The sequence below is a fragment of the Ursus maritimus genome, unplaced genomic scaffold (genome assembly GCF_017311325.1).
Source record: "Ursus maritimus isolate PB19 unplaced genomic scaffold, ASM1731132v1 scaffold_26, whole genome shotgun sequence".
Lineage (NCBI taxonomy): Eukaryota > Metazoa > Chordata > Mammalia > Carnivora > Ursidae > Ursus > Ursus maritimus.
This window is the reverse complement of record NW_024425119.1, coordinates 7,556,139-7,579,289: the sequence shown is the minus strand read 5'-3', so window position 1 is coordinate 7,579,289 and position 23,151 is coordinate 7,556,139. Positions and strand designations below refer to the sequence as shown.

Genomic DNA, 23,151 nt, shown 5'->3' with positions numbered 1-23,151 from the left:
GTCAGGCTAACTGCCACCTGGGCTCCTAGTTTCAGTTGAAAGGTCACATCCTTGAAGAAGGCTTTCCTGACCGCAGGTAAGATGGAGATCCCTATGTTAAATGCTTTATGTCACCCTATACTTCTTAGCACTTATCACGCTTTTAATTAACTGTATACTTAAGAACCTCAAAGGATGAGACAAGCCCTCTCTCTTGTCCTGTACTCAAAGCTTCACCTTTGCACATCCTTCTTTTCCAGATGGTGACCCTGGGCCTCTGTACCTGTCCTCCAAGGCCCTGCAGTAGAAGCCTTTTCAGCTGATCCAAGTTGGCACTAATCTGGGCAAGTCTGCTTATATAAATGGGACTTCTCAGCTCAGAGCTGAGTCAATGAGGACAGTGAAGGCATATTTCTAGTCCACATCCTGGAGATTCTAATTCAGTAGGAACTGGGGTGGGAGCGGGGTCCAGGAATATGCATTTTCAAAAGCTCCCCTGATGTTCCTGAAGCTGGAGGCCCACAGAAATACTGCCTGTGGTAGGAAACTTCCAATATGGCTTCCAATGATCCCTGCCTTCTGACGGTCACTAGGCTGGAGCTGGTGACTAGTAAAAGTGATGGGATACCTCTTCTGTGATTAGGTTACAAGACTGATTTCTGCTTTCCTGATGTGGTGTCTCTGGCTCTTGCTCTGATGGAGGGGGCTACCTGGGCTGCCTCTGACAAACAGCCAGCCCAGAAATGAGGTCCTCAGTCCAGCCACCTAGGAGGTAGTGAATCCCACTGATACACTGAGTGTGGTTGAAAGGAGGTCCTTCCCATTGGAACCTTGAGATAACATGGTTCCAGCTAACACTCTGCCGCCTTGTGAGAGACCTGAGGCAAAAAACAGTGTGCCCACATGCCTGAACCACAGAAACTGAGATAATAAATGTGTGTTGTTTTTAAGCCACTAAATTTCAGGGTAATTTTGTTACACCATATTAGGTAACTCATACATTGACTGCCCAAAGCTCCCTCCTATCCATCCACATTGGAAAACACATCTGAACAGAGAATGCCAATCTCTCTTCAACAGGATTTCATGAGAACTGACTGCAGACACTGTCTTTGCTCTTCTTGTGCGTAAACGTGTACGCCAGTCCAGTCGCTGTTTTTAGCTTCGGACACTTTGGCTTAGTTTTTTGAGTGTCCCCGGTTTCATGGGCATAAGCTCTGAATTCTCACAAAGGCAAGTCCTCTTCCTCCTCCTCTTACCGTAGTGGTCCAGCCCTAAGACCACGTAAGACTGGTGTACGTCAGGGATCAGTGTGGGAGAGTGCGCCGGATTCTCGGTCAGAATATTCTGCTGCCCTGAGCTTGGTTATACATGGAATCCCTAAATTCTGAATGAAGTTTCGTGGTCAAAAACTGAGCCCCCAAATCACCTGCTCCCCCTTCTTCATGCCTTGGTAGCCAAGAACCCCATCTTTCTAAGTCAATGACAAATCGAATTTGTGTGTCCTGGGGGACACATGTATGGTCTCCCTCTCTCTTCCGGCGTTAAGCCAGGCAGTCCTAGCTCAGCCCACAGTTAGACTCTGGAGCCATCCACTGAAGGCCGGAGCTAGAGAGCTCAGAGAGGTTATGGAGCCATTCGCTGGAATTCGCTCACAAGCAAACAGGATAGTAAGTTCAAGTGAAAAGTTAGGGCAGGGGCAGAGGGAGGGGGGACAGGTTCAAAGTGCCAGGAATTAGCAACTTCTCCACACTGGAGGGTGTGGGAGGAAGAAGGGGTTTACTGCAGAGGTAGAGACTGAGAACCGAGACAAAACAGGCTCAACAAGCTTGTCAAGGGCAAAGCTAAACCAAGAAGCCAGAAGCGTCAACTCCTGAAGCAGGGCCCCAGAATGTCTCCACTGTCCCCTCAAAACTAGAGGCTCGCCCAGCCCACTTCTAATCAAAACCTCAGGATTCCACCCCACTTTCTGGTTCTGTGACTGAGACCATTAGCCCCTGTAAAGAGTGGTCTGTGCTAAATCTCCACCTAGGGGCGCCTGGGTGGCACAGCGGTTAAGCGTCTGCCTTTGGCTCAGGGCGTGATCCCGGCGTTCCGGGATCGAGCCCCGGAGCCTCTTTCCTTCTCTCTGACTCCCCCTGCTTGTGTTCCCTCTCTCGCTGGCTGTCTCTATCTCTGTCAAATAAATAAATAAAATCTTTAAAAAAATATCTCAAAAAAAAAAAAAATCTCCACCTAGACAAAAACAATCTCTGGAAAGCAGCTCAGGCAACACTGGGACCCATAAATCTCCACCTAGACAAAAACAATCTCTGGAAAGCAGCTCAGGCAACACTGGGACCCTCAGGAGGCAACCGCTTCCCGTGCAAGTTGGGGGGGGGGTGTTTACACTAGAGCTTCCCCCATTCTGAAGCGTGCACAGCAGTGCACTAGACCAAGGAGACCCATCCTCCCAGCGCGGGAAGCTCTGCCTTGGACAGCGGACAGGAGCCTGCTGCTGCTTACTGCAGATCTCAGAGTTCTAGGTGGTTCTGATGCGAGAACTGAAGGTTATCATCAACTCTTCTGTGAGAAGGCAGGCGACAGGCGGCAGGCCAGCTCCTTGAGAGCAGGGCCAACGACAGTCACTCTGCACGTCTGGCGCTCTGCACATGTTGGTGCTCAGAAGTATCCGCTGCTGCTGAATGAGTGCCGGGATACTGAGCAATTTGTCCAGCATCCCACGACTCAAGATCTAGGTCTCCTGGCTCCCAGGCCAGGACTCAGCACCTAGTACCTGGTTCTCTTCTTTCCCCAGCACTTTGCTTTAGAGTGGATGGACAATGAGCCTTCTTCCCATCCACAAATACCAGAGACAGAAGATACCCATTTCCGGGCATGTTTGTAGATAGACTTCTCATAGATTTATTTCTGTTTCATGTTATATATAGATATATGTATATATACTTTTTTTTTTTTTTTATACAATCTATATCCCCTTCCCTTCCCCACCAAACGCACAAAAGGAAGTATAAATCTTTCCAGGATCGCCATCAGGCTTTCCAAGATAGCCAGGGCTAAGAAAGAGCCATCTCTCAATATCTCAAGAGACCGCTGCCCTTCTTCGGCTCTGGGGTCATTGAAGCAGCAGCATTCCCAGGACCCAAGGGGAGGAGAGAGGAAAGGAAATAACTGTAGTGTGACAGGATTCTAGGATGAAAGTGTCCAGTGACTCCTAGAACGGCAGACTGGCTCCCAGAATTCTCCGGGTGGGAATAAATGTGGAAGCGCTATGGCTCTTCGGATGCTGCCCAGATAGGCTGGGGGTAACGGGTACAAATCGGGGATTAGGCGTGCAGGGTTGGGGTGGTATGAGAAAAAACACACGTGAGTTATGCTGGAGAAGTAGCAGCCCCACCTACTCCATGACATATAATAAACAGGAACAGACGCTGGCCCCCCTTCTAAGAAACAAGGAGAGAGCACGGCAGGGACGGGGAGGGAGACAATGGGACACATAATAAAGTCACATAAAGCAAAAGTACCAACAAAAACATGACTTGTACTTGCCTCCTCCCTAGAGAAGGTATGATCTATGCTTGGGCGTCGGGGAGAGAAGAGGGAGGTTAAGGGTCATGAACCTAGGATTATCAGCTGGCCAGGGGCACAGGAAGGCTCTCTGAGGACTCCTAAAGGACAGGCAGGCAGCTAGGACCCCGCATTCCCCAGGGAAGAAACGACAGTCCCTTCAGTTCGACTTGGACCAAATCTTGGCGCTCCCTCGGAGCCTGGCAAGGGGAAGAGAGAGAGAGAGGCTGCAGGGAATCCCCTCAGCCCTGCGGGCTCCCCCCACTGTCTACCCCCATGCAAATGACTAAAGGGGGTGAGGACAGCCAGATCTCCGAAGTAACAGCAGTACACCCCGGAAGCAAGCGGCTCCTGCCACGCTGGCTCACCCCTTGCCCTTTGAGGCTTTCTTGCTGGGTTGGCGTTGGTTGGTGCCAGGGGCGGGCTCCCTCAGCTCAGTCAGGTGCTGCTCAGGGTCCTGAGATGTTGCTGCGGCAGCGGCTGCTGTGGTAACTTTAATGGTTTTCTTAAGGTTGGCGACCTACCCGGATGCAAGCAATAGGGGATAAGGAAAAGTCCCGGAATCGGAGAGTCCCTGCCCACCTCATCTGTTTGCTATAGCCACGGTCCCAACCCCTCTGCACAGGACAGCGGGCCCGGGCTGCGAGAGCCTGGGTCCGTCCCGATCCCTCGCCTGCTCACCTCGCTCTCGATCTGCTGCTTCAGGCCTAGCTGCTGTTCCTTGTGCTGGTTGGCGCGGCTCACCTGCTCCTCGATGCCTGACAGCACCACCTCACAGCCCACACACCTGCGCGAAGCAGGAGAAGCGTCAGCAGAAGGAGGCTGTGATCGCACGCTCATGAAAAACAGGCTCAGAATATCCTGCACCCAAACCCTCGTCTGAGTTAGGAACCCTCGCCAGGGCCCCTGGAAACCACGTGCAACCATAGTCCCAGGAGCCACAAAGACCCTTGGGGTCGGGGGGCGGGGAAGAGAGGAATGGGAAGTGCCTGGAGTAATGTGCAACATGTGAGGAGGGACTAAAACAACACTGCGCAGATGCTGGAGAGAAAAAAAGAAGAGGTACATTAAAGTTAGACAAGAACACAAAGAGAAAAATGGAAGTGGAACAGACCCGTGGCCTATAGACAGTGCTGCTTCCAGACCGATGGGATGAATCCAGCTCAAGCCAAGTGAGGGTCCAACATCGCAGTGAGGATCCTCTCAAGGCTACTGCTGCCCACCTCCCCCGTTATATGCCAAGGACACTGCTTCCGGCCTCCTGCCCCGCAGGCCCTCCTCTGCTCCCTTCTGCCCTCAGAAGCTTTCGGAGGAACGAGCTCATCTCCCTTCATCCTCTGGGGATCCCCCTCCGCAGCGCAGCACAGCCCTCGCCCTCCAAAGCCCCTCTCCCCTTTCCCGGAGGGGGAAGAGAAGGAGCAGGGCCAGGACACCGGTCTCACCACTCCTGCAGGGTTCGAGCAATGGCACTGAGGTCCTGGCGCTGGATGTCCCGCCCAATGCTGTAGTCCACCTCCAGCCGCTGATTGCGCTGGTCCAGGGAGCCACGGAGCACGTCGGCGTACACCGCCTCGATGACAAGGTCTTCCAGCTGCCGCACGTTACGCAGGGCGAGGGCCTCCAGCAACACCGCATATGGGATACACTGGGGTGTGGGGAGGTCGGGCTGGGGTTTGTGAGGTTCCACCGCAGAGAAGGGCTTCCAAGATTCTTCCCTCCATCCCTGCCCTGCCTCGGCTCCCCTGCCCACTCCACTCCCGCTCCTAAAGGACTGTCTCTAAAAGGCTGGTTCGAAGGCAAAATAAGTGAAAGTACTGCCCCCTGAAAAATACATCCCGAGAAGGACAACCGCAAATAAGAGAGATGTAAGTTCCCCTACCACCCTTCACCTCCGGCCCCAGAGAGGAAGAGAGTGACACCTGCCGGAGGCGTCAATCCTCTGGCCACCGCGCAGGACCGCGCACAGACCTTGGTCCAGACAAGCCCGACGTAATGGGAGCAGGTGGTGGGGGAGGGGGCTGAGTTACTGTTTATCATTTATACCCCGAGGCCCCTCATGACAGAGAGCCTGGCTTAGGTAAAATCATGAGGACCACAGGAGTGTCGAGTAAGTTGAGAGAATGTAGGTGGTTGGAACCTAACTGGAACTACAGAAATACTTCTGGGTTATACGCTTCTGACTCTAGCAAATAGAAGCCTAGCACTTTGCCAGAAGAGAGAGCCTTGTTCCCACATCTGAAAGCCGAGGCCGTTTATGTGGGACTTTCTTTTTTCTTTTTTAAGATTTTTATTTATGTATCTGAGAGAGAAAGAGAGTGTTCACACGCATGCATGACAAGCAGACTCCACGCTGAGCAGGGAGCCCAGGGTGGGGCTCGATCCCAGGATCCCGGGACCGTGACCTGAGCCAAAGGCAGATGCTTAACCGACTGAGCCACCCAGGTATCCCTGTGTGGGACTTTCTATAGCGAGGAGCAAGGTGACTGCTAAACAACTGAATGGCATCCTGGTTGCTATTTTGACCCAAATGCAAAAAAATGTTGAATGAAAAACAAAAACAAAACAGAAAATTAAGAGAATAATATTCAGCCTGAAAGGCTGCAGGTAGGGGAGTTTAGATACAGACCTCGGAGGGACATGCGGGTGGGGAAGGTGGAAGAGTAACAGTGTGGGCAAAGGCTGTCTGAAAGCAAATTCCCTTCAGACAGGCCCTTCGAAGGGACATTTCTCTTTGGCTCAGGACTGGGTAGGGTGGAGGGGGACTGTCACTCACCTTGACTTTGGCAGCCAGGGTGACAACTGATAGGTGTCGAAGTTTATTCTTCTGAGCCTCTGTGAGTGGGGGAAGATTCCGGGCTTCAGCTAGGAAAAAAGGACAAAGCATAGGAATTCCTGATAGCACTTTTGTGGGAAGCCCTAGCCTCCTTCCCTTGCTTTTTTTTTTTTAGTTTTCCATGCCAATTCAGGTCTTGACCCTGACCCTGTGTACCCCAAGAGGGTTTCCCAGGAATTTCTTCTAGTCCTTTCAGAAATTGCCCTTCTCCCACCTCCACTACTCCAGAGCTCCAGCCCTCTGGTTACCTAAGTAATCAGCATATGTCCCGTAAGCAAACACTGTGAGCAGCCGGAATGTGGAAGCGAAGTCACTCTCAGCCAGCTGCAAGAATATGAAGGAAGAGGTGACAGGACGGGCCTCCCTCCAGCTTCCCAGCCTCACTCCGTTTTGAATTCTACTTTCTGGCTGCATCTTTCCCCTCTCCCATTGGCTCTCCCAGCTCACTGAAAGGACTTCTCTGCCTCTCTGGTTACTCTCCCCATTGGAAGGCCTCATTTCCACCTCCAGGCCCTTACTTACACTACCCCTGCCCCCAATCCACCATGCCCTCTTCCTCCATACATCTTCATTCTTAGCCTAAATTCAGAATTGAGTAATGTGTGTGGGCACGCGCACACCCAGACATTGCAAATTGTGTTTTGGTCCTTAGAGTGTGTTTAGTATTTCTGAATTTGAATATCATTAGGCAATCTGCTGTCCTTGCCAATTCACCAAAAACTCCTGCATGAGCCTCACTCATCTCTGATAGCTGCATGGTCTCAGCAGGTGCTGGAATTTGCGGCCTCTGCGTCAGACCTGTAGCACCCAAGAGGCTTCATCGCCCAGGCCGGCTCACCTAGATCTCATCTCCTATCACTGATCACTCATTCTGGCACTTAATCGATCAAATCCTTAGGTTGTTACCCAAGAATATCTTTCTTTCCAATAAGATTGCAGACCCAGGCCCTGGTATCCCACCCACTACAGTCTAGCAGAGCTATGCATATATTTGACTCTCAATAAATACTTGCTAAATAGGTAATTTACACATCCACATCCATTCATCTTATCTCTGCAACTGGAATATAAGTTTCAGAAGGGTAATAAGCACTGTGTCTTATACTTTTCTGGTATTCCCAGATGACTAGCAGAGAGATAAAACAAGCACCCAATAAATGCTTCTTTTTCTTCACCTTAATGGACCCTCTACAGTTCCACTGCAGAGGAAAGCACGGAAAGAAGGCAGCCAGAGTGTTCCCCATATATGAGAGTGATCCCCAAAGGCTAAATCCATTGACTCAGTCAATCACTGGCCCTCAAAAACCTAACACAGTCTGCCCACATCCCAATGCCATAGCATCTCAGGACTTCGGCTGATGTCATACATTTTGGTGTTTCAGCCACTAGAGACTTTAAACTCTTTACTCTGCGACTTCAATGTGAACAGTTCTCTCTGCTGTGTTCCTAGCAACTTCCCACATGTCTTTGGGGAAAAAGACACCTTCTAACACTTCTAGACAGTTATCTAACTTAAGTGAATTAACAAAGGGTACAAAGTGGAGAGAGGAGGGTATGCCAATTTCATGTTCGTTCCTTCCATTTGTATTGCACTTTACGCTGCCCATAATCTGACCTGATTTCTATAACTGACGGTGAGGGGCGGTATCAGCTCCAATTTTAAAAGAGAAAACAGAGGTCCTAAAGTAAAAGCGACCTGATCAAGGCGACATGATTTTATTAAGAGCTACTACATTGGCGGAGACAGGCTGGAATCAGATCTCCTTTTCTGAATCACATGATCTTCTGCTTAAAAATGAAAAATAGTGGGTTTTACAGATGATTCATCACCAGAGGAAAGTAAGAGGTTTACTTGCCTACTTATTTTTGCCAGCTGCTAATTAATCATCATCTTATTCTTGTTCAACTGAATGGGTATGGAGTTGAAAATGAGCCCTGCCCCCCCATTCTCAAATTCAAACTTAGCCCCAAGGGTGGGCTTTCCAGGCCAGGAACCCACCTCTCTAACATTAGGCATATCCAGCAGTTCCCCAAACACGTAGACACCAGGAGCCTCCAGCACCTGGTGGATGAGTGTGGCCAGCGCTGCCCCCTTGGCCGACTTGGCCAGGAGCAGAAATTGCTCCTGGTTCTGCCCTGTCACCTTCACCTCGGCACTCATGGCTGCACTGAGCTGGGGGGACCTGGGCTCAGGATATCTGGAGCTGCAAGGAAAGAGAACGTGAAGCTGGAGGTCCCTGAACCCTGGGAGGGCGGGAAGCACAGGGGCCAGGGGCTGGATTGCAGAGGCACTGAGTCACTTCTGCAAATGAGGAATGAGAGATGGAGCAGTCTCAAACTCGGATCTAGAAATCCTAAAATCGGCCACTTTGATGGAAGCCTGGCTGAGACAGGGTTGCCACGCCCTCTCCCCCATCCCTAGGCCTGATCCCAAGCCCCACCACGTGCACCCCATTGAACCCCAAGGCACAGGATGTAGTGGGGGAAGGGGTGTCACATGGCGTCCACCCCAATAACAACGCTCCCTCATATTTCCATGGTGCCCCGCAAGTGCCCCCAACCACGTGACCTCACCCTCACGACCCTTCCAAGTGGCTCCGCCCCCTCCCTTAAAGAGGCCGCCCAGGGACCGTGGGCTCTCGGTGACTGCCCCGTCGTACCCTGGGTCAGACTCTGCGGGCCGCTACCTGGAAGCTCCGTCTTCCAGCACACCGGGCGGGGCGGCCGCCCCCGTCGTACCCTGGGTCAGACTCTGCGGGCCGCTACCTGGAAGCTCCGTCTTCCAGCACACCGGGCGGGGCCGCCGCTCCGTCACCTCCGGCAGCTGTTCCGAGCCTTTCCTGCCACCTCCCTGCAGAGTCGCTCTGGCCAGTAAACTCTATGGCTGGCTTCCGGGTCGTACTTCCGCTCTTGCGAGGCCGGTTTCGGGCGGGCCATGTCCCTCCCCCGCCTTCCGACGGCTGAAGCGCCTGCAAGCGCCAGTCATTCTATTCTTTGATTGGCTGTTGAGGAAGAATGACGGGCACCTTTTTTTCCCCCCTCCTGCTTGGTTTCAATAAAACTTTATTGTCCGATGAGCGCTGGAAGGTAACGGCGGAGGGAGCCCCTGGTCTCCAGCCGGTACGGGCGCAAAGCTTCCGGAAATCTGGAGATCCGGGCTGCATAGGATGCCTGGGGCGACAGGAAAGCTGTAATGGAAAAGAGAGAGGGAGAAGGAAAAAGGGGAGGAAAGGAAATGAGAGATAGGAAAGAGACGAGAATCAATACTAGAAGTTTAGCGGCAGGGATCCCCTGGCTCTTTTAACCGCTACTTTTTTTGAGGAGCAAAAGGAAAGAAGTGGAAAAAGTAAAGGAAGTAATAATAGGTAACATGTATTGAGTGCATCATTTAGAATTTTATCCCATTGAATCCAAATAACTATACTGCATCCCCAATGGGGCTCGATCCCATAACGCCGGGACCACGCCCTGAGCCGAAGGCAGACGCTCAACCGCTGTGCCACCCAGGCGCCCCTAACCGCTACTTTTTTGAGGAGCAAAAGGAAAGAAGTGGAAAAAGTAAAGGAAGTAATAATAGGTAACATGTATTGAGTGCATCATTTAGAATTTTATCCCATTGAATCCAAATAACTATACTGCATCCCCAATGTGACTCCAGGACACCGTTTATCATGACTACATATATTTGTAGAGTGAGACTTTCCTGTATATTAAGACTTTTAATTCCTGGGAGACGAAAAATCCCTAGGTGTAAGGAAGGCATCTGTTACTATTTTCACTTTACAGATAAGGAAATTGATGCTCATAAAAACTTAAAGATTTGCCTGGAATTCAGGTCTCTTCAAGCCCGAAGCCATCTTTCCATGTTACCATGATACTTTAGGGAAAATAATAAACAACTAACATTTCTATGGTGTTTTACATTTCATACTGGGCTTGCAGAAGTTCAAATAAGAATAAAGTTAATGACATCTTGGAGGCCTTTGTGTTGGGCGCTGAACGAAGAGGTTTACTTAATTCATTTGATGCTTATAACAATCTCTTATTGTTTCTATTTTCCAGATGGAAAAACTGAGGCCCAGGGGAGTTAAGTAATCTATAAGCAATGGAAAGAGGAGAAAGTGAGAAACAAGAGAACATAAATGAAGAGAATATCACAGGACTGGTAGACTGTTGGAGTGGAAGGGACTTTAAACTCAAAGTTTATGGTCCACATGGCTTGGTTTATGGTAGCTAATGAGAAGCAGAAACAGAAAAAGGAGATGGTGAGGGGAGAAAAAAAAAAGAGGAAGAGGCAGAGGAAATAGTAAAGAAAAAGAAAAGAATGGAAGAGATAACACATAAAAGTGAGGAGAAGGAATCAAAAGCATAATAAAACAACTGAAGTTTGAAAGAACCAAAGAATTAATGAGTCCAGCCTTATCAATTTAAAGAGGGAAGGAAAAGGGAAAATATGGGGAAAGAACAAGAGCCCACATATGGTCTATTATGTACCATGTCTTTATCTGTTCAACTTTTAAGACTTTGTTTTTTTAGAGCGGTTTTAGGTTTACAATAATGTTGGCAGCAAGATACAAAGATTTCTCATAATAATTCCTGTTCCCACACATACATAACTTCCCCATTAACAACATCACTCACCAGAATGGTACTTTTTTTTTTCATCAAGGATGAACCTATATTGACAACATCATAATCACCCAAAGTCCATAGTTTATCTAAGGGTTCAGTCTTGGTGGTGTATATTCAATGGGTTTGGATAATGCGTAATGACATATATCCATCATTATAATATCATACAGAGTATTTTCACTGCCCCCAAAATTATCTGTGCCCTACCTGTTTCTCTCTCCTCACCCTCAACACCTTGCAACTACTGATCTTTTTTCATCGTCTCCACAGTTTTGCCTTTTCCAGAGTGTCGTAGAGTGGAAATCATACTGTATATAGCCTTCTCATATTGGCTTTTTGTGCTTTGAGATTCCTCCATGTCCTTTCAGGGCTTAAGAGCTCATTTCTTTTTGGCATCGCTAGTCTGCCATTGTCGGGATGTACCACGGTTTATCTATTCACCTACTGAAGGACATCTTGGTTGCTTCCAAGTTTTAGCAATTATAAATAAACCTGCTATAAACATTCATGTGCAGGGTTTTGGGTAAACAAAATTTTCTACTCGTTTGGGTAAACATCAAGGAGCATGATCGCTGGATCATATGGTAAGAGTATGTTTAAGGTTTGCTTTTTGTTTTTTGGGGTTTTGTTTTTGAGAGAGAACGAGAGCGCACAAGCAGGGGGAGTGGCAGAGGGAGAGGGAGAAGCAGGCTCCCCATTGAGCAGGGAGTCCAATGTGAGGCTTGATTCCAGGACCCTAGGATCATAACCTGAGCTGAAGGCAGACTCTTAACCAACGGAGCCATCCAGGCACTCCAGAGTATGTTTTGTTTTGTAAGAAACCGCCAAACTGTCTTCCAAAGTGGCCATACTCATCAGCAATGTATGAATGGTTCTTTTTTGTTTTTTGGTTTTTTCTTTATTTGTTAGAGAGAGAAGGGGAGAGCGCATGAACAGGGAGGGGAGGGATGGGGGAAAGGGAGAGAGAGAATCCCAAGTAGGCTCCACACTCAGTGTGGAGACAGACTCCGCCAGATCCCATGACCCTGAGACCATGACCTGAGCCACAATCAAGGTCGGATGCTTATGGGGCGCCTGCGTGGCCAGTCATTAAACATCTGCCTTTGGTTCAGGGCGTGATCCCTGCATTCTGGAATCGAGCCCTACATCGGGCTCCTCCGCTGGGATCCTGCTTCTTCCTCTCCCACTCCTTCTGCCTGTGTTTCCTCTTTCGCTGTCTCTCTCTCTGTTAAATAAATACAATCTTTAAAAAAAAAACCAAAAAACAACAAGAGTCATATGCTTAACTGACTGAAGCACCCATGTGCCCCAGAAGTTTCTATTGCTCCACACCCTGGCCAGTTTTTGGTATTGTCAGTGTTCCAGATTTTGACCATTCTACTAGGTGTGTAGTGGTATCTCACTGTTGTTTTAATATGCATTTCCCTGTGGAACACCTTTTCACCTTGCCATCTGTGTGTCTTTGGTAGAATATCTGTTAAGGCCTTCGCCCATTTTTAAATTGTTTTCTTATTCATTGAGTTTTAAGACTTCTTTGTATATTTTGGATAATAGTCCTTTATCAGATGTGTCTTTTGCAAATATTATCTACCAGTCAGTGGATTGTCTTCTAATTCTCTTCTTCTAATTGTTCTATTGGAGAGCAGAAGTTTTTTATATTAATTAAGTACAGTTTATCAATTATTTCTTTAATAGATTGTGTCTTTGGTATTGTATCTAAAAAGGCATTACCATATTAGGTTTTTTCCTATGCTATCTCCCAGGAGTTTTACAGTTTTACATTTTACATTTAGGTCTGTGATCCATTTTGAGTTAATTTTTGTGAAGGGTATAAACTCTGTGTGTAAATTAATTCTTTCTTTCTTTCTTTCTTTCTTTCTTTCTTTCTTTCCTTCTTTCCTTCTTTCCTTCTTTCTTTCTGCGTGTAAATGTACAGTTGTGCCAGCATCATTTGTTGAAGAGATCGTCTTCTTTTGGGCAGCGAAGAGGATCAAACCATTTTTTTGAGGGACTTCAGAGAAAGGTCATAGAGCTAGGAGGACGGTGAGATCCAACATCCTCGGCCAGACCAGGATCTCCCCAGCTTCACAGTCACTGAAAGTGAAGATATTATCTTTGATCCATCTTTTTGCTTTTGCTCTTTTGTCAAAAGTTACTTGACTATATATACGGGGGTCTATTTCTGGGCTCTCTATTCTGGTCCACTGGTCTATTTGTCTGTTCTTTCACCAATACTCCACTGCCTTGATTACTATAGCTTTATAGTAAGTCTTGAAATCAGACAGTGTCAGTCTTCCAACTTTGTTTTTCCCCTTCAGTACTATATGAACTATTCTAGGCCTTTTGCCTCTCCATATAAAATTTAGAATCAGTTTGTTAATATCCATAAAATAACTTGCTGGAATTGGGATTGGGATTGCATTGAATCTATAGGTCAAGTTGGGAAAAACTGATATCTTGATAATATTGAGTCTTCCTAGCCATACACATGGATTATCTCTCCATTTATTTAATTCTCCTTTGATTTCGTTCATCAGAGTTTTATAGTTTTTCTCATATAGATCTTATGTGTATTTTGTTAGATTTATTCCTAAATATTTCACATTGGGGGTTGCTAATGTAAATGTTGTTATGTTTTAAATTTCAAATTCCACTTGTTCATTGTTGGTATCTAGGAAAGAAATTGACTTTAGTTTTTTTGGGTTTTCTGTTTTAAGATTTTATTTTAAGCAATTTCTATGCCCAACTTGGGGCTCAAACTTACAAACCCCAAGATCGAGAACCACTTACCACACCCAGTGAGCCAGCCGGGTGCCCCAAACCTTGCTAGGCTTTCTTATTAATTCCAGGAGGGTTTTTTTTTTTGGTCAGTTCTTTCAGATTCCCTACATAAATGATTATGTCATCTACAAACAAAGACAGTTTGATGTCTTTGTTCCCAATCTATATATGTTTTATTTCCTTTTTTAAAATTCTATTTTATTTAAATTCAATTAATTAACATATAATGTGTTATTAGTTTCAGAGGTAGAGGTCAGTGATTCATCAGTTGGTTGTAACACCCAGTGCTCATTATATCACATGCCCTTTTCTTAATGTTTATCACCCTTGATTTATTTCTCTTAGCCTAATACCCTCTAGGTCCATCCATGTAGTTGCAAATTGCAAGATTTCTTTTTTTTGATGGCTGAGTAATATTCCATTGTCCATACATACAAGTCTTCTTTATCCATTCATCTGTCAATGGACATCTGGGCTCTTTCCATAGTTTGGCTATTGTGGACATTGCTGCTGTAAACATTGCAGGGCAGGTGCCCCTTAGGATCATATGTTTGTATTTTTGGGGTAAATACCTAGTAGTGCAATTGCTGGGTCATAGGGTAGTCCTTTTTTTTTTTTTAGCTGCTGTAAACATTGCAGGGCAGGTGCCCCTTAGGATCACTATGTTTGTATTTTTGGGGTAAATACCTAGTAGTGCAATTGCTGGGTCATAGGGTAGTCCTTTTTTTTTTTTTTTTTAACCTTAATATATTAGCAAGGGTTTCCAGTACAGTGTTGAAGAGGAGAGGGGAGAAGGGACATCCTTGCCTTGTACCTGATCTTAGTGACAAAGCTTCTAGTTTCCCACCACTAAGTATGATGTTGGCTGTAGGGTGTTGTTGTTGTTGTTGATATTCAATTACAACAGCCCTTTGAGGTGTTTATTAATATCTTAGTTAACCTATGAGGACACTGAGTATCACAGAAGTTAAATAATTTATTGAACCTCAGTGTAAGTGGTGGAGCTGAGATCCAGATGCAAGTTTGTTTGATTTCGATACTGTGTTAAGAAAGAGAAGAAAAAGGGGTGCCAGCTGGCTCAGCCATTGGAGCATGAGACTCTTGATCTCAGCAGTTGAGACCCACGTTGGGTATATAGATTATTTAAAAAAATAAAATCTTTAAAAAAAAGAAAGAGAAGAAAAAGCAGAAAGGAAAGAGAGAAGAGAGAGAAAGAGATAACCTGAGATCTAGTCCTGATTCAGCCTTAATCCAGCTGTGACCTTAAAGCATATTGTGTCATCCTCTTCTGTATCTCCAAAGTGAGAGAACAGACAACAGACTTTGTCTTAAAGATTTTACTATTTTTAAAGTAATCTGTACACCCTCTACACCAACGTGGGACTTGAACCAACAACCCCAAGATCGAAAGTTGCACACTCCACAGACTAAGCCCGCCAGGTACCCCTAGACAACAGAATTTTTTTTTAAGAGAGAGAGAGAGAGGGAGAGCATGTGAGTGTGTGTGTGGGGAGGGATAGAGGGAGAGAGAGAATCTCAAGCAGGCTCTGTACTCAGTGTGGAGCCTCACAGGGCGCTCCATCCCACAACCCCCAAGATCATGACCTGAGCCATAATCAAGAGTTGGTCGCCTAACCAACTGAGCCACTCAGGCATCCCTAGACAACAGACTTTCTAAGGCCAATTCTGATTTTTGTGTTTTGTGAAACAGAGAAAGAGGTGTAAGGAGAGAAGATGAGAGAACAGTAAGTAAGTAGAAAAGGAAAATTTGCAGAAAGCAAAGAGAGGGGCTGGGCTACAGAAGTGAGATTAGAAAGAGCAGAGCACCCGGGTGGCTCTGTCCGTTGAGCATCCAGACTCTTGGTTTCAGCTCAGGTCATGATCTCAGGGTCCTCAGCGGACAGTCTGCTTGAAGATTCTCTCCCTCTACCCCTACCCCCCTCTAAAAATAAATGAATACATCTTTTTAGAGAAAGAGCAGAGAAGGGAAGGAGGAGATGTGAAAAAGAAAAAAAAGGAATAGAGATGAGGGAAAGTGCAGAAAACTAAAGAAGCCCTCCAACAGGAGAATGGGAGCTCATTAAACTTAAGCAAAGCCTAGGATGTGACATTCATTAATTCACTTGTTACTAAATGACAGTTATGTACAAGGCCTTGTGCCAGGTGCTCTGTTTTTAATGCCAAGAATAGAAAACAAAATAAAGCTAGAGAAACTGACTGACACCAAGGAGTCAGACACATAATAAAATATTCACCGTTGATTCAAAGCTCTTATTGCCAAGTATTGTTCTAGCTACTAGGCACATAGATAAAATACGTGCCCTCCTGGTATTTATATTCTTGCGGTGAGACTCAGGTAATACATACATATGTACATTAATGGTCAGGAGGTAATAAATATTATGAAGAAAAATAAAGCCAGAAGAAGGGGAGGGAGAATGCAGGAGACATTTACTATTTTATATATTGTAGTAAGGAAAGCCTTCTCTGATAAGGTAACAGTGGAGCAGAGATGTTAAAAAAGAAAAGGAGTGGGGCGCCTGGGTAGTGCAGTCGTTAAAGCGTCTGCCTTCGGCTCAGGGCGTGATCCCGGCGTTCCGGGATCGAGTCCCACATCAGGCTCCTCTGCTGGGAGCCTGCTTCTTCCTCTCTCACTCGCCTGCTGTGTTCCCTCTCTTGCTGGCTGTCTCTCTGTCACATAAATAAATAAAATCTTTAAAAAAGAAAAGAAAAGAAAAGGAGTGCAGATGCCTGGGTGGCTCAGTCAGTTAAGCGTCTGCCTTTGGCTGGGGTCGTGATCCTGGAGTCCTGAGATCAAGCCCTGCCTCGGGCTCCCTGATCAGCTGGGAGTCTGCTTCTCCCTCTCCCTCTGCCCTTTCCCCCGGTTCATGCTCTCTCGCTCGCTCTCAAATAAATAAATAAATAAAATCTTTAAAAAATAAAAAGGAGCAAGTCATATGGATTTCTGGGGGGACAGTATTCCAGGCAGAGCAAACTACAAATGCACAGGCTCTGAGAAGAGAACATACTTGACGTGTCTGAGGAACATCGAAGGGAACTGTGTGGCTAGAGCAGAGTGAGCAAGAGGAGGGATGTAGGGGATGAGGTCAGAGAGAGAACAAGGTGGCCAAATCCTGTCAGGCCTCATGGACCATTGTAAGGACTTTGCTTCTTACTCAGAGTGAGATGGGCAGCCAATGGAGGATTTGAGCAGACAAGTAACAGGATCTGACCTATATGTTTAAAATAGCATGGCTGCAGGGCATGGCTGGCTCAGTCAGTGGAGCTTGTGACTCTTGGTCCCAGGGATGTGAGCTTGAGGCCCATATTGGGTGTAGAGATTACTTAAAAATTTTTTTTTGTAATATGATGGCTGCATGGACTGAAGCAAATGAGTCCAATTAGGAGGCCACAGCAATTACTCAAGTGAGAGATGGTGGTGGCTTAGATGAGGGTGGTGGCAGTGGAGGTGCTAAGTAGTTGGCTTTAGAATTTAATTTAAAGCTAGAATAACCAGGGGGCGCCTGGGTGGCACAGGCGTTGAGCGTCTGCCTTCGGCTCAGGGCATGATCCCTGCGTTGTGGGATCGAGCCCCACATCAGGCTCCTCCACTAGGAGCCTGCTTCTTGCTCTCCCCCTCCCCCTGCTTGTGTTCCCTCTCTCGCTGGCTGTCTCTCTCTCTCTGTCAAATAAATAAATTAAAAAAAAAATAAAGCTAGAATAACCAAAATTTGCAAATGGATTAGATGTGAGGTATGAAAGAAAAAGAAAGAGTTAAGAACAACATCATACAGGCAGGTTGCACCACACTGCCGAAATGCAGATCATTTTAATTTTATATAAACTTTTGCAGAATATAGGAGAAGAAAGGACTCTCCTCAACTCATTATATGGGGCCAAAATTGCTCTCATAACCAAACCAGAAAAGGGCAATAATAGAAAAGAAAATTATAGGCCAATCTCACTTATTAACAGGGACGCAAAAATCTTCAGTAAAACACTAGGAAATTGAATCCAGCAATGTGCAAAAAGATAATACACCAAGACTAACTTGAATTTATGTAAGGAATTTAAGGGTAGCTTAATATGAAAAAATACATTTATTTTATTCATCATATGGATAGATTAAAGGAATAAATCACACAATCATCTCAATAAATATAGAAAAAGCATGTGATGAAATCAACATCTATTTGTGATAAAGAAAATCTTTTAGAAAACTGAACGGGAACTCGTTTTGTTTTTTTGGTTTTTTTTAAAGATTTTATTTATTTATTTGAGACAGAAACAGCCAGCGAGAGAGGGAACACAAACAGAGGGAGTGGGAGAGGAAGAAGCAGGCTCCCAGCAGAGGAGCCTGATGTGGGGCTTGATCCCAGAACACCGGGATCACCCCTGAGCTGAAGGCAGGTGCCCCTGGAAGGGAACTTGTTAATCTGATAAAGGATGCCTGGTATCACTAATTCTATTCAGTCTTGGAATGGGGATCCACAGCACTAAGACAAGAAAAAAAAAGGGGTAAAAGGGTTAGGTAAAAAAGAAACAAAGCTGTTACCATCTATGGAAAACATAAAATGTGATAACATATGTAGAAAATTCAAAAGAATCCACAAGTAAATTATTAGCATAAAAGCTTAATAAGTTTGCTTGGCCAAAAATATACAAAATCAAATATATATCCATATATGAAGGTCAGTTAGATGATAAATAATTTTTTAAATTACCACTTGTAATAGTACGAAAAGTACCAAATACCAACGTATAAATACAACAAAATATGTTTAAGACCAGTATGCAGCAAATTATGATTTATTGTGAGACACTGAAGAAGACTAACATAAACAGAGAGATGTTATCATGTTTGTGGATTAGAAATCTCAATATCATGAAGATGTCAATTCTCCCTAAGGTGATTTACAGATTCAGTGCAATACTAATCAAAATCGCAGCAGGCTTTTTGTGAGCGTGTGGAACTGACAAACTGATTCTAAAATTTATATGGACAAACAAAAGCCCAAGAACAGCCTCTTGAAGATTAACGAGGTGGGGAGACTTGCCTTACCAGATACCAGGACATAATTACAATGCCATAATAATTAAGATAGGGTAATATTGACACAAGATAGATAAATTGACTACTGGGACACAATACAAGCCAAAACAGATTCACACATACACAGACATTTGATTTATGATAGAGTTTGCACTTTTGAGCAGGAGAAAAAGGACACTTTTCAATGTTGCTGTGACAACTGGGTATCTATATGGAAAAATAAAACCAAACCCCTTCCTTAAGCCATACACAAAAATCATTCCCCACTGTACTATAAGCTAAATGTAAAAGGCAGATTAAAAACCTTGTGGAAGATAATATAGAATATATTCATGAATTCAGGATAAGGCAGTATTTTCTTTTCTTTTTAATAATAATATTTTTTTTATTAGATTATGTTAGTCACCATACAGTACATCCCTGGTTTTTGATGTAAGGTTCCATGATTCATTAGCAGTATTTTCTAAGACTCAAATCTGCTATAAAGGAAAAGACTGATCCATTTGACTGTATTAAAATCAAGAACATTGTTCATCAAGACAGGCCACAGAATAGAAGGAGGTATTTATAACATATAACCGACAAAGGATATATCCAGGATGTGTAAAGAATTCCTAAAAATTAATAAGGGGGGGAAACCTCCTAACAATAGCAATTATAAGCATGAACTAAAGATTTAAATTAGCACTTCACAAAAGGAAACTCACGAAGTCAGCAAACATATGAAAAGGTGCTCAGCTTTATTAGTAATCAAACCAATGCAAATTAAAGCCATAATGAAATACCACTGTATGCACCAGAATAGCTAAAATTAAAGTCTGAAAATACCAAGTGTTGACATGACTATGGAGTAAAAGCAGCTCTCATATACAGTTAATGAGAGTACAATCGGTTAAACCACTTTGGAAAAGGGGTTAGCATTATCAAATAAAATGGAAGATGCCTTATGATACATTGATTCCACTTCTACATACATAACAAATACATATAGCATTATTATACATCTATCTTCAAAAGCAGACCAAAGAAACTATATTGTTAAGGAATGCACACACATACGAGGAAATTATTAAGATAAGCAAATTAGTGATTACCATACAAGTCAGAATACTGCTAATCAATAGTGAGGAGGGAACGATGTATTACAAAGTAGGGACGCAAAAGTCCTTTTCAAATACCGGTAGGGTTCTTTTAGTTAGCCCGGTTGGTAGTCACATGAATAGTCCCTCTGTAAGTATTCCCTTTATAAGTATTCAGTATGTTTTACATTTACATTTTATTGCATTTGTCTTTATGTGTGTTGTGTATCACAATAAAAATGAGCTTCAACACCCATACTTGACAGTCTCTTAGCAAACTAGGAATAAAAAGGATTTTCCTTAACTTGATAACAGTTATTAAAACAAACAAACAACACAGCAAACATTATTCTTACTGGGAAAACATTGGAAACATTTCCTTTAAAACCAGGAACAAAAGAAAGATGCCAGCTATCACTGCTTGTATTCAACGTTGTACTAAAGTTTCCAGCCAGCAAAGGAATAGGAAATTATAGGCATATTGTTGGAAAGGAAAAAGCAAAATGCCATCATTTGCAGATGACATAATTGTCTTTGTAGAAAATTCAAAAAGCCTATAGAAAAATTATACAGAAGAGAGAGCTTATCGAAGTGGTTGGCTCTAAAACCAATATTGAAAATCAACTGCATTTCTATATACCAGCAAAAACCAATCTGAAATGTCATCTTAAGGATACCATTTACCATAAACAGAAAAGCAATAAAGTGCCTAGGAATAAATAAAACAGATGTGCGTAATCTATGTGCAGGAAATGATACAACGGCACTGAAAGGCATTAAAGACCTAAACAAATGAAGAGACATCCCAAGTCCATGATAGGACTCATATCAAAAGGATGTCAATTTGACTCAAATTGAACTTTGCTTCTCCCTCTCCTCTGCCTGCTGCTCAGCCTGCTTGCGCACTCTTCTCTTTCCGCCAAATAAATAAATAAATAAATAAATAAATTTTAAAAAGCTGCAGGACAATGTGTTATTGGTGCAGGTTTTAAAAAGTTGACTAATGGAATAGAATAGTGTCCAGAAACAGATCCATGTATATATAGAACTTTGATACATAACCGAGTTAGCAAAGCAGATCAGGCGAAAAGGAGGGACTATTTAATAAATGAGGTTGGGATAATTCATTTTCCATATTAAAAAATGTAAAAAGGACTGTTAAAAAACACCATACACAAAAAATCAATTCTAGGTAGCCTTAGGACTTTAAATATAAAGAACTAAAGTTTAAAATCTTTTGAAGAATATGTAAGAAAATATTTTTCTGACCAGTTGGGTAGAGAGTGATTTTTAAAACATATTTTATTTATTTATTTGACAGTGAGAGAGAGGGAGAGCGAGCACAAGCAGGGGGAGTGGCAGAGGGAGAGAGAGAGGCAGGCTCCCCGCTGAGCAAGAAGTCTGACAGGGGGGCTCAATCCTGGGGCTCCAGGATCATGACCTGAGCCAAAGGCAGACACTTAACAACGGAGCCACCCGGGCACCCTGAGAGTGATTTTTTTTATACAAGGTACAGAAAGCACGATCATAAACAAAGTGTTGATAGATATGCCTATGTTAAAATAAAGAACTTTTGATAATCAAAATACATCGTGAAAAAAATAAAGTACAGGTCACAACTATCTCACAAAAGAGAAGATATCTGCAACATATAAAGCTGACAAAAGATTAGTATCCAGAATATGTAAAGAACGCCTACAAATCAATAAGAAAAATACAAACAACCCAAACGATTAGGCATTTCCCAGAAGAGGACATTCAATAGGCTAATAAGAATATGAAAAGATTCTCAACTGCTTTAGTAATTACAGAAATGCCAAATAGAACCACAATGAGATATTATTATACACCTACTGGATTGGCAAAAATGAAGAAGTCTAAAAATACAAGTGTTAGAATGTAAATCAATGGGAACTCAAATATTAATGGTAGGAGTGTAAGTTGAAAAACAACTTGGCATTCTCTCTCAAAGATTATTCTTCTTATGCCTCACAACCTGGCAGTTTCACTGCTAGATATACACTCCAGAGAAACTCTTGCACATATACAGGAGACAAATACAGTAATTCTTATAACAACAATGTTTATAAGAGAGAGAGAAAAAGAAAGAAACAATTCATAAATCCATCAAAAGAGAATAGACAGTGATTTATTTGACATGGTCACACAGTCGCCCATTATATTCCAGTGAAAGTGTATGAACTCCAGCTACCTGCAACACTATTTAAATCTTAGAAACACCATATTGAATGAAAAACAAACATGTACCAGAAGACAACATATCATACCATTTTTTATCAAGCTTGAAAATAAGCAAGACTAACAAGCATATTTAAGCTATTTGTGAGAAAACTATATTTAAAAAATAATGGAATGGTACGCCTGGGTGGCTCAGTCAGTTAAGCATCTGCCTTTTTGGCTTGGGTCATGTTCCCCAGGTCCTGTGATTGAGTCCCACGTCTGGCTCCTTGCTCAGCAGGGAGCCTGCTGCTCCCCCTGCCTGTGTGCGTGTGCGCTGTCTCTCTCTCTGCAAATAAATAAATAAAACCTTTAGAAAAAAATAAACAAAAAACAATGGAATAATAAAAAATGGGGGAGATAGTGATTATAGGGAGGAGACGGGAATGAGAGGATAGGGGAATCCCATAGATACAAGTTATTGGCAACTTTCTAGTCCTTGGGTTGGGTCAGGGGTGTACAGATATTCATTTTATTTTCTTACATCTATCTTACATAACTATCATACATGTAATATCTTGTGTGTCAAACTTTATATATATGTGAAGTTATATTTATATGTATTATAAATTTGTGTTTTTAAAATTTTTCATTTGTTTATTTGAGAGAGAGAGAGAGAGAGTGCACGCACACAAGTGGGGGGGAGGGGCAGAGAGAGAGGGAGAACCCCACTCCCCACTGAGCAGGGAGCCTGACATGGGGTTTGATCCCAGGACCTGAGATCATGACCTGTGCAGAAGGCAGACGCTTCACCAACTGAGCCACCCGGGCGCCACATACATATGTATTATATTTGTATCTATATATTTGTATCTATATACTTAAAGATAATAAAGTTAAATAAAAGAAAATACCAGCCAGTTATACAGACACTAAAAAAAATTAAAAAATAAAAAAAAAAAGGAGATGACTCCAAGGTTTATGTCCTGATCAACTGGAAGAATAAAGATGCCATTTAAGAGAGAAGAAGAGCTAAGGGAGAGGCAGAT

General features: G+C 43.9%; 1 protein-coding gene across 4 annotated transcripts; it reads right to left on the bottom strand.

The window, feature by feature from the left end:
- Positions 1-3,502: 3,502 nt before the first annotated feature.
- COPS7A (COP9 signalosome subunit 7A) lies at positions 3,503-9,287 on the bottom strand. Of its 4 annotated transcripts, none has more exons than XM_008683538.2 (8): positions 9,146-9,287; positions 8,379-8,583; positions 6,628-6,703; positions 6,320-6,408; positions 4,989-5,191; positions 4,228-4,333; positions 3,915-4,066; positions 3,503-3,746 (listed from the first exon to the last, which is right to left on the bottom strand). In XM_008683538.2, the coding sequence occupies exons 2-8, from the start codon at positions 8,538-8,540 to the stop codon at positions 3,707-3,709; spliced, it is 828 nt and encodes a 275-aa protein (XP_008681760.1). In that variant the 5' UTR covers positions 8,541-8,583; positions 9,146-9,287; the 3' UTR covers positions 3,503-3,706. The 4 variants fall into 4 exon arrangements, with proteins under 4 accessions (XP_008681760.1, XP_008681759.1, XP_008681758.1 ...); XM_008683537.2 differs by having other exon boundaries at positions 9,119-9,272; XM_008683536.2 differs by lacking the exon at positions 9,146-9,287 and adding an exon at positions 9,040-9,122.
- Positions 9,288-23,151: the final 13,864 nt, after the last annotated feature.